Source organism: Grus americana, chromosome 1 (genome assembly GCF_028858705.1).
Source record: "Grus americana isolate bGruAme1 chromosome 1, bGruAme1.mat, whole genome shotgun sequence".
Lineage (NCBI taxonomy): Eukaryota > Metazoa > Chordata > Aves > Gruiformes > Gruidae > Grus > Grus americana.
The window spans coordinates 87,056,859-87,070,642 of NC_072852.1; the positions used below are offsets into that span (position 1 = coordinate 87,056,859).

General features: G+C 53.2%; 1 protein-coding gene across 2 annotated transcripts; it reads right to left on the reverse strand.

Moving 5' to 3' along the window:
- Positions 1 to 911: 911 nt before the first annotated feature.
- GPR162 (G protein-coupled receptor 162) lies at positions 912 to 7,531 on the reverse strand. Of its 2 annotated transcripts, none has more exons than XM_054813505.1 (5): positions 7,259 to 7,531; positions 3,691 to 5,486; positions 2,691 to 2,880; positions 1,957 to 2,108; positions 912 to 1,791 (listed from the first exon to the last, which is right to left on the reverse strand). In XM_054813505.1, exons 2-5 carry the CDS (start codon positions 4,528 to 4,530, stop codon positions 1,267 to 1,269), a joined length of 1,707 nt encoding a protein of 568 aa, XP_054669480.1. In that variant the 5' UTR covers positions 4,531 to 5,486; positions 7,259 to 7,531; the 3' UTR covers positions 912 to 1,266. The 2 variants fall into 2 exon arrangements, with proteins under 2 accessions (XP_054669480.1, XP_054669479.1); XM_054813504.1 differs by having other exon boundaries at positions 1,957 to 2,111.
- Positions 7,532 to 13,784: the final 6,253 nt, after the last annotated feature.

The following is a 13,784-nucleotide window of genomic DNA, read 5'->3' on the forward strand; positions in this document are numbered from 1 at the left end:
ACCTCATCGTCTGACGTGGTCCTTTGTCCAGGCATCTGCCAAGCATCTCCCAGCACTAACCCTCCCTTGGGAAGGGTCACCCACACCCCTCCAACGAGATGTCTTGTAAGAGATTACAGTTAATCTATCAGAATCCATGCTGGGGATGAGGCACACTTTGACAGTTCATAGACCAGTACCCATCACATGGAGAAGTGCTTTGGAGGTGAAGGGCTACCTATCTCTCACAGCCCATCTGATGCAGCCTTGCCCATGGCTGGAACTACTGCCAGCACCGGGCAGGAGAAGGTCGATCTGCCACGCGCTCCTTCTCCACCTCCCTTCCAAGAATTTTGTGTGGGGCAGGAGCCTGCTTCAGACCTCACCACTCCCAGATTTGACAGCGTGGGCAGTCAGGGCCCTCCTCCCTGGAAGGCTCTGTCAGCTTTTCTGTATGGATGAGAACTTTGGGCCAACGTGTTTCATGCAATGTTTGCACTGGAATCAACAGTTTGCATCGGTGAAATGAAATGTCATGGGTCAGGGTCTTTTTGGAGACAATGTAATTGTTTTCAAGCATGGGGTTGCTTCAAAGCAATACCTTTTGCTGAGTGATATTAGAAAGCACAGAGGCTGCTCCTGCTTAGCTGTAGATAGCTTAAGTCTGCCCTGAAATGGACAGGAAAACTTTTCACCTGGTCTCCCATTAGAACCCCTCTACGGGCTTCATTCCCTTCCTGGGCTGCTAAGCATCTGCTGCCTTCCAGGTGCGCTGACAAGAAAGGGATGGAGAGGGAGGAAAGGAGCCTCACACATTCCGCATTCCCCTTCCAGAAGTCTGTGAAGCTTCATTAAACATTGGGCCAGTCATTTTGTTTCTATGGAAACAAAATTATTACTAATACATTATTTTAAAAACAGACACACGATTGACACTCCAAATATAGAATTTTAATACCATTCTGTGCCTGCCTCATCTCTTAGGGCAGAGCGGATGCAAGGGTGGAGTTCACAAAGGGACAGGACTGGCGAGAGTGCCAAGTGGTGGTGGCAGCGGTGGGTGTGTTTGTAACCTGAGAGCAGGCACAGGCTGTCCATCCATCCGTTGTGCTGCCTTCTGAGGATCTGTCCCACTTCTTTTTTCCCCACCAGTGCGGGGCGCCGTGTTTCCTGCCTGCTGGCGAGAAAGATGAGAATGCAAATTAGTGATCGGGTCCCAGGACAAAGGGAACACTTGAAGTTTTATTTAAAAATCGTGATGGCACTGAATGTTTTTGATGCTGTCTCTCATAGTTTGGGATCTTGAAAGGTCTGTGCCTCGCAGGCCTCAAGGGTCCTTTCACACGGCACCTGCTCTCCGTCCTGCAGATGCCAGGCTTCATTGCCAGCCAGAGAGCAGCGCCGTGGCCGGTCAGCGTTCTCCTCTCTGCTGCCAAGGGAGAGGCGGCGATCGCGGCGCGATGCGAGCAGGAGACGGGAGTGCCGTGGGCTGCAAGCTGGGGTGGGTTGCGGTGTCTCGTCGATGAACGTGGTGATCTCATCTCGGAAGAAGCAGGCACTGGAGCTGGAGCCCCGCGGCATCAGCCCCCCCTCCAAAAACTGCCGCAGGGTTGTCAGCTCATCTTCTGGGGGCCGTCGGCGGTGCTGGTAGTCATGCAGCTGAGGAGGCAAGAAGCTGGGGCCGCCAGGCTTGCGGGGGGTGGAAATGCGGATGTCGTCAGATGAAGACCACTTGTGTAGGAAGGATGGAGCGGAGCGGTGGGCAGAGAAGATGTTAGTCTCATCATGTGACATTCTCCGGGAGATAGGGACCTGGAAAACAGAGAAGGAGGCAGGTGATGGAAGACTAGAATAGACAGAACCGGAGGGAGCAGCTGAGGCTTTCTCAGAGAAGAGAGCCAAGAGGACACAAAGGCGTGGGAGACTGACAAAGAAGAGAGTGGGTTGTGGGGCTGCCCATGCTAGCTCTCAGCTCACCTGTAGGTAGTGCACCTTGTCCTGGGGCAACAACATGTGGTGCATGGGTAGCAGCTTGATGTCCCGGGAGTCCCGCTTCACAGCTGCAGCACCGTTTGCATCAAATCTCACTTTGCAGATCCTGCTGTCACCATAATCATCACACACACCATCTGCTGGCAAAGAGGAGAACGGCAGTCAACACTTTTCAGCCAGAAGAGGAGCGTTATTAGGGCACCTGGAAGCCATCCTAAGGCTTGTCTGAATTCTGCCACCCTACTTGCAGCCCTCAGGGCTCACCTCTGAACAAGGACCTCATCTTTCTGCTTGCAACAGCACTAATGCACCCAGCACTAAAGCACCCAGAGACTGCCCTGATTCTTCTGTCTCACTTTTGAATCACTCACTGCCAGAACTTGGACCTTTGGATCAGCAAGTTGGGCTGAGGCCCAGCATGTCACTTGCGTTGTGGTTTGGCGGCAGTACACATGGTCTCTATTCTTGCATCTACTGTTGCACTAATTTTTCCTGGATGCTAGTGAGTCCTAAGGCAGCAAGTGAGTGACAGAGCCTTCTCCAGAATAAATTGTCTCAGGGTTGCTGACTCCAAGCTAGAACATGAATCCCACCTAGCCACCCACACCACCACTCCTAGTGCTGTCAGGTCCTTTTCCCAAGGCAGAGCTCTTTCTTCTGTAGTCTTTTGGGGAGAGGGTTAAGGAAGAAAGGTGACTGTGGGGTGGTGAGGAGCTTACCATCATCTCCGTCTTCCTCAGACATGATAGCCACACACTGCTCCCACACGGTGCGGAGATCTGCTCGGTAGCGCTCGCAGGACCAAATAAAGGAGGGGAGCAGCAGAGTCTGCACCATGGAGCACCAGAGCACAGCCAGGACCATCCAGGTGGGGGCTGTATCATAGCGCAGGCTAAAAAAGCTCACGACCTTTGAGGTAAGAAAGAGAAACAACACTGAGAAAGAAGACAGAAGTGGAGATCAAAGGAGAAAGATAATGGGAGTCAATTCTGTAGCAGAACATAATCTGTCTGTAAAGGATTTGTCAAGTAATTACCTCATGTCCCTTTGAAAAACTGTTCCTGGGTGTTACCCTAGGTTTGCTAGACCATATTCCAAGCTGTCCTATCTCTAACAGGAGACCTGGTGTTAGCATCCCTTCTTCCCATGCTCATTATGAGCTGGAGCTAAGCAGGTGCTAACAAAGGACACAGCCACTGGAAAAAAAAAGCTGTGACTAAGCCTCTGTCCTCTTAACGGTTCCCTTTGAGAACTTCCCCAGCTCTCCAGTTTTGCAACCAGCCGGCCAAAACCTGAATGCTGACTATGACTAAACAAGCAGAAGGAAAAAGAAAACTGTCTGCCACAGCTTTTAAAGCTGGTGTATCAGTTCTCCAGAAGCAAATTGGAGAGAGAGAAATCTCATCGTATTTACAGAGGTAGATCCCCCTGTAAGTCTGCAGAATAATTTCCTCTCCTCTTAGCCACTTAAAACTTTCACAGTGGTTTTAGCTGTGTGGTGTGTATTCCCCAGGCTTAGACTTGTCTTAAGAAAATGCTGCTGTGGAATGATGAGAGAATTTCTGCAATCTTTTTAAAATTCAGAATAACACAGATTCAGATGCAGCAACTCTGTGGCTGGTGAACAGAAGACAGAGTTTCTTCTTTAAAACTTGAGAGAAATGGAAATCTAGTTTAACTGTGGATGCAGTGAAGGGAAAGGGAGAACTTGCTGCTTACCAAGATAGGCACCCCAGTGAGAGTGTCATACAGGAAGACAATGGCGCTGATGAGGTTGGTCATCTGCAAGGAGGTCTTGGCTGACTCAGAGCCATCCAGTGAAGACCTCCTTTTGCCTCGTACATCCTCCACTACAATGGCCGGCACATTGAAAGTGGTGTGTGCTGATGAAGAGCAGGATGACGCTTCCTCTGCCCTCTGATGGCGGCACCGCCGGCGTCTTCTGTGTGCCCACAGGGTCTGGTAGAAAGTGATACCCACACACACCAAGCCCATGACAATTCCTCCGAGCAGCAGGAGGCTAAAGCAGACACCAAAACCCAGCCCTATCTTGCTGACAATGAACTGGCAGCCACGAGCATAGTAGCGCTCGCCGTTGTTGTGCCAGCCGATGGAGGGCAGGGTGGAGAGGATGAATGATACCATCCAGATACCCATGACTGCGTGCAGAGCCTGCTTCTTGGCGTTGCTCAGCCGGTAGTTGACTGGCCATCTCACCATCCACATCCGGTGGTAGGAAAGGGAAGCCACTGTGAAGCAGGTGGCCAGGGCCAGGGTGTAGTATGTGGAGACAAAAACCTTGCAGATGCTTTCGTTCCAGTCGTAGTCGGAGGACTCGCGCCGCAGCTGCACCACGGCATAGGTGGTGAGGGGTACTGCTGCCATAAGGATGTGGGTCCCAGCAAGGAAGCACAGCAGTAGCTCCAGGGGCTTGTGTTTCTGTTGTTTGGCCGTGATGCTGAGGATAATCCAAGAGTTGGCCAACAGGGCTAACATCCCACATGCCAGCCACCACAGTGAGTTGTTGTGCAAGGTGGACTCTGATTCAGAGTCCCCCATGCTGCCACCCCTGCTAGGCTGCACCCTGTCCCTGCCACTGGGATTTTTTAAGAGGGCAAGTGGGACTCCGCGCTGGGGGGGCCACGTCCCTCTTCATCTGCTGCTGCTGTTGCTGCTGTGATGCGAGGTGTATGCACACTGGAGGGGTTCCTCAAGGCATTGCCACCAGGTGCTAGGCGGAACAGCCAGCAATTCTGTCTCACTGTCAGTCCTCCCTTTCCCTTCTGTTTGATTATATTTCTTTCCTTTGTTCTAACTTCTTCACCTGTTTTTCCCCTTGTTCTCTTTCTTTTTCTTTCTTCCACCTTCTTTGTCTCTCTTTCTCATGAACGCTTGCCAGTGCTGCTTCCCTCACTCGCTTGGGCTCACTTTTTTTTTTCCTCCCCATCTATTTCATCCCCCTCCTCCACTCTTCCCCCAAAGAAAAAGCTCTCCTTACTTCATGTGCCCACCAGGCACCTTCGGTCTCAGGGACCACCTTCTGCTGGGACTGGTGAAGGCCACACGCAAACAGGGACTGCTGGGGACTCCAAACAGTTTGGTAGTAGCAAGTGCCTGCTGCCCAGCGTCCTAGTGAATGAGGAGCTAGCCAAGAGTTTCAGAGATGACAGGAGGCAGGACAAAGGTCCTGCGGAAACGGTGAGGGTGGCGCATACACCGTGTATAATCCCCCTCTCACCAAATGCCACGCTTGTGGCCAGGTAGAGGTTCCTGCCAAGGCTGTCAGAGAGCTATCAACAGAGAGTGAAGAGCGAGGAACAAGATTCAGAGGGTTCTGTATTCAAGACCTCATGGCACCCTCACTACATTGTCCTTTTTGCTGTCCTCCAGGGCTCAGCCTGCTCTTTCAAGCTTTCCTGCACAGCGCAGGGCAGAGCTGGCAAACAATAAGGAGATGGTGGGGAGGGGAAAATCCTTTTCAAAGGTTCCCTTGGAGATTCAGGGCATGAGGTTCACTGTAGAAGAGAGAAAAGAGAAAAAGTAATATAAGATTAGTCTATCTCCCCAGATCTCTCTCTCTCTCCTTGCCCACACAAACAACTTGTCACGATTTAGACTGTGCAGAGCACTCCCTGTGTCTTTCAGGGAACAGAAGAGCCAGATTTGCACCAGTCCCTGCATACCTCAGGCCAGACTCTGGCCCCCAGCAACTCCTTCCAGTGCTGCTGAGACACTGTGCTCCCTGCCCTTCCAGTCTGAGGCTCCCCACCCAAAGCATTACTAATGCCATTTCTGTAATGGAAGGCCTGATCTGCATTGCCCCTTGCTGTTCCGGTCCTGCCCTCCCCACGCACCCGCTGTAACACCCCTTGCTCCTGCTGTACAGCTCCCACAGCTCCGCCAGTCTTTGGACCTCAGCTTTTCTCCACTAGCGCTCTGGATTTTAACCTGCTGCTCCCATCCCATCGCATCCACGGGTGCATGCCACCACTCCAATATCCTGCACAAGTCTTCCAGCTACACACCTCGCCCACCCAGTGTGTTTCTGCCAGGGCCGCTCTCGTCTCCAGACACCCCACAGTTACAAATCCAGCAAACAAGACTGCTAACCTAGTCCTGAGACTACTCACCTTTGCCAGTGACCTCTGGTCCTACCAGCTCAGACCCCTTCTCCTGTCTTCATCTATAGGGTACACCCAAGCAGTATATTCCAGAAAGGTATAGACCTGCTCCGTGCCTTGACTGGAGCAGATGTCAACTTAATCTTTCTGTGGATGGATCAGTGCTCCCCAGTTTGAGCTAGTGGCTCTATTCTGACCCTTCCCCTTCCTTCTACTTCTCCCTATTTTCTCACCCTCTCTGTAACCACCTGAGGCTTCTCCTCCTTTTATCCTTGCTTGGAGCAGTTTGCCATGCCTGGATTGGCGATGCCCCCGTTCTGCCCTGGTTCACCTTTTTCCCCCCACTGCCATCACTCTTGCAGTTAGGCCTGTGGCCTCTGGAGACAGTTACAAAGCTGCTGGCCCTGATAATCCCAGGGGAACGAATTTCCTTGCAGCATCTCCTTCTGCCGCCCTTCCCACCCGGCTTGTTCTGGTGGCCCACGCTGTTCCCTCAATGAGGCAGGAACCCTCCTGCCTCTGCTGGCTTTGGGGCCCGATTCTGCTCCGAGCCGTGGTCCTCCCGCTCCCAGGGATGGGAGAGCCCCGGAGCTGATGCAGGATGAACAGGTTGGGGAAAGTCATCCTCACCTGGCCCTGCTCCCCGGCCAGAGCCCCCCCACTGCATCCCACCGCCCATCCCACCAGCGGGGAGAGGAGAGACTCCTGGGGCTGGTGACTCGGGGGACGGCAAGGGCGGGGGGTCTGAGGGGAAGATGACCCAGAATAATTGCAAGAGCAGAGAAAACCGGGGTGCCCGTGGTGACGGGGGCGGGGGATGCGGCCGGTGGGGCCGGAGCCGAGGTGCGGTGCTCCCCCGTCGCCCCCTCCCCTTGTCCCCCGCCCGCCCGGCAGCTCGGGCACGGCCGCGGCCCCCGCGGCAGCCGGAGGGGCGGCGGGGGGCCGGGCCGGGCCGCCCTGAGCCTCGCCTGGCGGCGGAGCGAAGCGGTGCGGCCGGCCGGGGCTGGGCTGGGCGGGGGCCGGGGCCGCGGAGCCCGCGGGGCGCTCCGGGGCGCGGCCGTGCCCGGCGGCGGCGCCGCCCTGCGCGCGGCGGAGCGGAGCGGGGGCCGGCGGCGGCGGGGGCCGATCGCGGCGGCGGCGGCGGGGGCCGGAGGGACCCATCTTACCTCTCGCCGGAGCAAGCGCTGCCATGGCGACGGGCGCCCCGCGCGGCTGTGCGCGCCTCTGCCCGGCTGTGCCGGCCCCCGGCCCCGGCCGCCGCAGCGGACGCCGCAGGCAGCCGCCCCGGCCCCGCGCTCCGGCCATCCGCCAGGCGGGGCGACGGCGAGGGGCGAGGGGCGGGGAGCGCCGGCGGGAGACGGCGGCAGGAGCACCGCCGGGCCGAGCAGCCAGGGGGCGGGCCGGCCGGCCGGGCGCGGGAGCCACCGCCCCGGCCCCGGCCCCGGCCCCAGCCCCAGCCCCGGCCCCTCCCGGCGCCCGGGCGCCAGCGGCGGCGGTCCCGGCGGGCGCGGGGTGACGAGACAGGCTGCTCCCGGCTCTGCTGGGGTACGCGCGGCTCCTGGAGCTGGTCTTGCCCAGGGCCCGGCCGCAGGGGCTGCTGCCGCCGTGGCCCGGCCGGCTCCCCCTCGTATGCGTCCCTCCTGCCCCACGGGGCAAGCCTGGCCGCCCCCAGGAATACGAGTTTGCGGGACAAGAAGGTGCCGGACTCCTGTTCCCAAAGAAGGAGGGTAATGAGGAGGCACCCTGGTCGTAAGAGATGTGGGGAGGATGGATGCTGACATGAGGGGAAAGGCAAAGAGCTAGTGCTAACGGGCCTGCAAGGAGAGCGGGGTGCCCAGGACACCTGCAGCCCAGGGTGAGCCATGGTAGCGGAGCTGACACAATTTGCTCAGCTGCTGTGATGGCCTCTTCCATCACCAGCCAGCAGCATGGTCCCACAAACAGGGAAAGGGGAAGAGAAGGAAGGAGACCGGGCAGGAGTAGTGCTCAGAGGAATGGGTTGGTCATGTCAGAAGGGTAAAGCTCCCTCTCCAGCTGCATCACCTCAGTGAGGGTAATCCTGGCTAGAAAGTCTTCACAAGACAATGGACATCTCATCTTCCTCAGTTACTGTCTTGCTGCTGAAGTGAAGGCACCAACACTTTCCTTGTCCTTGTTCCGTTTAGGAGCTGATGTCTCCCAAAATCTCTACACTCCTTTCCTCCATTAGAACGGGTGGGATGGCAGTCCATGTTTCTGGACAGTTAGGGTGCAGCTGCATTAGCACCTCAGTTTAGATCAGGAGAACGTGAACAATTTAGGTGAAAGGACCTGCAAGATAAGTGACAAACAGGCTCTGAGAACTAATGAGAATTCAGCTTTGCTTTGGGCTGGGGTTAGGCTGAAGTAAGCCCCCAGACATTTATAGTGTGGCCACTAAGTCCTCAGCATCAGCTGCTTTCTTCTATAGATCTGCTCCTGTTTGCTTAAGTGGACATGACCCTGCAGATCCAGGGTCTGCTCAGCTTTATCACCCCCTCTGACTGGGCAGATTTCATACATCGTTCTAAATGTTGTCTGAGGTGATCCCGAATGCCTTGGATACCAAGGAATTTCATCTGAGTTTTATACAGTCAGGAGGAGGAGAGACTCCTGAGTAAGAAAGCTGGAGGTACTGCTGGTTCTCAGGCCCAGAGGCAGCAGCAAAAGCAGTTCCAGAGGAATAACAGAGATCACCTCTGAGACAAGACCTGTTTGCATTGCGCTGGCTGTTGTGACTGGGGCCTGTTTTAGAGACAGTGAGTAGAATCAGGAATCACTAGAATAGATCCGGTTTTGCTTCAGGTAGGTGATAAGAGATGATATTTCTGAGGAAGGTGGGTGGCGACGATGCTGCCATGCTCTGGCTATTCTCTGGCATGCAGGAACTGTCAAGGTGGAACAGCCCCGAGGTGGTTCATCTCAGTGGTCAGTCCAGCAACATCAGAAGCCAGAGACGTGAGAAGGGACAATTATGGCCCCCCTCAGTCTTTTCTTTTTAACTCCTATCATTTGCAGGAGGTTTACGCCTTGGAGTGAGGAGGTCTATATCCACAAATGTAAACATTTGTGCAGCTTCAGTTGTGTCATTTGTATGAATTACTTAATGTGATAACTTCCACATTGCCATCCTCTTCTGATTCAGAAGTTGAGTCTCCTTAGTGTGAGTTGTTAGCCTGCCTGCGTGGGTGAATAAATCTTCTTGTTATCTCAGGGAAACAGCAAACCAAGCTTCCGGCACTTTCTGTGCTGCCTGCCTGCCTCAGCTCCGCTCAGGTAGGGACATCCTGCAGCCCAGCATCTCTTCATGGCTCGGGCTACACCTGACAGAGATTGGTGAGCAGAGCTGGATGGGGACAGATCCTCCTGTCTCGAGGAGGCTTCTTGTGTTTGCAAATGTGGCCAGGTACTTAGTTTGAATGAAAGCACAAAATTGAAGATTTACTGTGAAGCGGAATGAACTCTGTGGGAAGGAGAAGAGCATTTACCCTAGGGCTGTCATACTCCCAGGCAGATGCTAGTCCATCCATCCATCTCATCTAAATGGATTTCAAAGATTCTCTCTATTTGCCTAGGATTTCCAGACACCTGGTTTCACTGGTTTTGATAAGTGGTGGGTTGCAACTGCATATGCACTGTATATTGACCATGCACAGCAAAGGAACACCAATGCTCGGATCTGGAAATCTCGAAGCCCCATGGTGTAAGGTTCCCTGTGGGTGCAGGGTTCCCTGTGTATCTAGGAAGTCCAGGCTAGAAGTGAGACCCCCACCCCCGACTCATCTCCTAGAAGGACTCACAGAGCTGGGAGCGATTTTTAATTCCTGCAGAGCCAGGCTGGACTCTGACCAGTGATTTACTGTCTAAAGGCTCAGTAGCTCACTAGAATATCACTAGAAGATCAGTTATTTCTGGACAGCAGTTCTGCAGGTCCAGGGAAATGCACTTCCCAGAGGTGCCCTGGATTCTTAAAGGAGCAGAACTCATTAACCAAGAAACAAACACCAGAATCGTAAAAGCAAAAGCATTAACAGAATAGCCGAATTCACTTCACAGGGCTTTGATGGTTCGCAGCACTTAGTTGGGACTTTGATAGTGACCATGGGACCATCACATGTTTCTTGCAGATCATGGATGCAATTAAATCCATCCTCAGAGCCCCAGCATGGCTTACACAGCCTCTTGTGAGGCTACGCTCGTGTGCTTGCAAGCAGGTTTCCTGGCATCCTTCCTGGCTCTTTGAGCAGGGTGTGGTTAATGGCTAACAAGAATCCAGCCAAGCAGATATGTTAGCATATTCCTTCAGAAAAGACAGTGACTGCAATGTAGATTTGTCATAGCCAAACCTTAGATTCTATTTTTAGCACTGTATGGAAAGATTTAGTGAGATTTCTCAGATAATTCATCTGCAAAATGGGCAAGTGATAATAGCTCACATCAGGGGACAGACGACTAATGCTGGTCATGAGCTACACAGAAATATTAAGGGCTTGCAATGTAAAAACTGCGATTTGAACTTGTGGATGCTTATTTACAGTTGAATATTTTTCCTTATGCAGCCGGGCACCTTCTGAAAGATTTTTTTTCCTCTGTCACATACATAAATATTTGTATATGATATTTTCCTTGAGAAAAGGAAGTACCAGGGCAGGCTTGTCAAATACATGGTTGTTATGAAGTTGCATGCCATTTAGCAGAGGTGTATATATCCTCCTGCTTCCCCCACCCCCTTACCCCCCAACATACTGCGTTGTGTGTTCTTCTGTTCTGTATGTTACCAACCCCTTTTTCATCCTTCCTGCCCTTGTGGCCTCACTGATATCCCAGCACAGTGAGTCCCAATCTGTAAAGGATGTAAAAATGTCATTTGAGAATTTAATTGCGCCACTTTCCAAAATTACTAAACACTTACTTGTTTGTTCTCATACACAGAAAGGATAATTAGGAGCTCTTGAATCATTAATCTGGGGATCTACAATATCTGGAAGGAGCTGAAATTATTTCTTTTCTTTGGATTTGTATCACAGAATTGCAACTTTCATTTTACTACCTGCTTTCCTAGCTTGTCTAGGTATGTCAGAGGTTTCTCAAGATCAGAACAATCTTTTCTTAATTCAAAAATAGGCTGGGATTTTATGAGGGCTGCTGATATGCTGGATGCAACCGGCCTGTGCCAGGGAAGCTCTCTGGCTCCCCTCGTCGTTCCAGCTGGTGTGGTGGCCTCTCCGGAGCTGTGGCCCCTCACAGAGCCAGCGTCACTGTTACTACTGTTCATCTCCAGGACCTCACCTCCACACAGCACACAGACAAGCTCAGAGGAGGGACTTCCCAGCACCGGAGCCTGAAACAGGCACTGTGGCACCAGCCAGCTGGTGCCGAAGCATTGAGGAGCTGGGGTTTCTCCTCTCTTCCCCTTTGATTCCTTGCCAGCGAGGCAGTCTCTGCCACCATTTCTTATTCTGCTATTCTCTAATTCTCCAAATCTGGAAGCACCTCTAAGGCTCAGCCAAGCTGGCTAGAAAATGAACAAGAGGAGAGCCAAAGACTTCTTCAGGGGGGATGCTGGGGAAGGATGCTGACATGCATGAGGCAAAGGCAGCCCACCATGGTTTGGAGGTGTTGCTCGGATGTGAGCACACTAACGAACCCTAGGGTCCCTTGTAATAAACGCACACTTGGGAATACACTCAAAAAGGAACCAGAGCATCTGCAAGGGTCTGGTACTCCTACTCCACCCTCACCTCCAAGAAGGGCAAATGGAAGCTACTCTCCCTCTGCAGCTGCATTAGGCTGATGAGCCACTCGAATGGACACTGAAAACTGTTCTCCCCCCCCCGAGATAAAACAAAATTAGACGAGGCTGAAGTGCACAGTGTCCTCCCTTCTAGACCTTGGGAACATGCAAAGAAACACACAGGGTCATTTGGCTCTGAAGGCTGAGGGATCTGAGTGCTTCGCTGCAGAGCCCACGGGGAGCATGAGTCACATGGACTGCCTCGGCAGATCCGGGCTGACAGCATCCACTGAATCACTGCCTCGCGCCGCACTCAAAGGGCAGAAATAAACTGGGAAGCAGGAGGGGCTCAGGGAGGTAGGGCTGAAGGCTGGGGTTATTTCAGCCCGTGTGTTTCTGGTTCAGCAGAACTGGACAGAGCAGTATAGCCTCAGCTGCACCCAAGGCCCTTCCTCTGCTGGAGCAAGCAGGTCTGTGGCTCCTGACAAGGGGCCATACGTTGGCGGTGGGTCCAAAGGACTGAAGTATGTGCTTTTTTTCCTTCTGCAGCCTAGAAACGTGGGGAATGGTAGAACCAGAAAGACCAACACATTAGGGAAAAACAGCACTTCTCATTTTTTTCTAAACTCTTGCTTTCCGTGATGTTTCCACATCGCTGCCTGGAGCTCTTGCTGCCATTGTAATTTTGTAAGTATTGCCATGGATGCCTTTCTGAGTCCTGCCATCATCTCAGGGCTACTCTGATGAGCTGTCACCACATGATAAAATATGTCTGTCATTGTGTTTGTTGCTTTGTAGAGTTGTACATCACTGTGGTTTGCATCGTGCAGAGGCGTTATTCCATTGCATAGTGTAGATACACCCTCGTCACACCGAGCAAAGGGAGAAGTCCTCAATGCCTGTTGAGAAGGAGGACCAGAATACCTGCAACACAGCCTGTAAAGCCCTGGGATGCCACAAGGAAGGGACCACACAAAAGTGATCTGATAGGGACACCTGGCTTCTCATCTCTGTCTCCACTGCCACATAGGAGGACTGTTGCCACAGTGTTACCTGCTGCACAGGCTGCAAAGACAGTCTGTTGTGTCAGAAAGGGAGCCTGCTGTTGTATTACCACAGCCCAGGCCTGGGCAAGATGTTACTGCAGTCCACTCCAGCTGCGGACTCGTCAAGTACATCTCCATCAACGCTGATGTTTTGTGCAAGCTTGTTCTCACTTGCTCTGAACCTCCACCTCCGTACTGCCTTGAAGCCCACACTGAAGTTTTCAGTATAGCACTCAGATGGAAAGCAAAGCCCATCTAGGACTCACTCTGTGGATGACTTTCAGTCAGGGCAGTCTGTGCATCTAGGGAACAAAGAAGGTCGTCATGTGAAAAGATACAGACAGGAAAGCTGCCAAAAAAAGAGATTTATGAGATCGGAGCCTAGAGTGGTTTGTGCTTGCAGGTGAGTTTCAAGTAGAGTAGGGCAGGGTCACGACCACTGAGATCAGGAGCCCTACTGAAGAAATGTGCTGTGTTGCTGTGTTGAGGAAGGCTTATAATTTTTGTTACACCCATCCAGATGTGAGAGCTGGAAGCTGTGCATCTGTGGACGCAGCTGTGCACTTACAGGCATCCCAGTGGCACCATCGCATCTGCTGTAATGCCAACCAGGCCACCTGGAAATGAGTGGAGGGACCTTCTGCATCGATGGCAGGAGTGTGAACCTGACCGTGCTTTGCAGGTTGGTCCCAGCTGTGAATGGGGACACAGCCTTTGGTCGCCTGTGGGGACTCAGCGTGCCTCTTCCAGCCCTTGGAAGAGAGCAGAATGTGTCACTGGGGTTGCAAGCCACTCCTGGCCACATGAGAGGACCAGCCTGGCTTGGAGACTGCTCTGCCACCTGCAAGGGTGAGATCAGGGCTGTGCTGGGGCAGGCTGCTGCCTCCTGGCCTC

Coding starts and splice junctions, on each gene's coding strand:
- GPR162 (XM_054813504.1), bottom strand. CDS start 4,530: ATGGGGGACTCTGAATCAGAGTCCACCTTGCACAACAACTCACTGTGG. Junction 2,112..2,690: donor TGAGGAAGACGGAGATGATG/GTAAGCTCCTCA, acceptor CCTCTTTGCCAG/CAGATGGTGTGTGTGATGAT. Junction 1,792..1,956: donor ACAAGGTGCACTACCTACAG/GTGAGCTGAGAG, acceptor TCTGTTTTCCAG/GTCCCTATCTCCCGGAGAAT.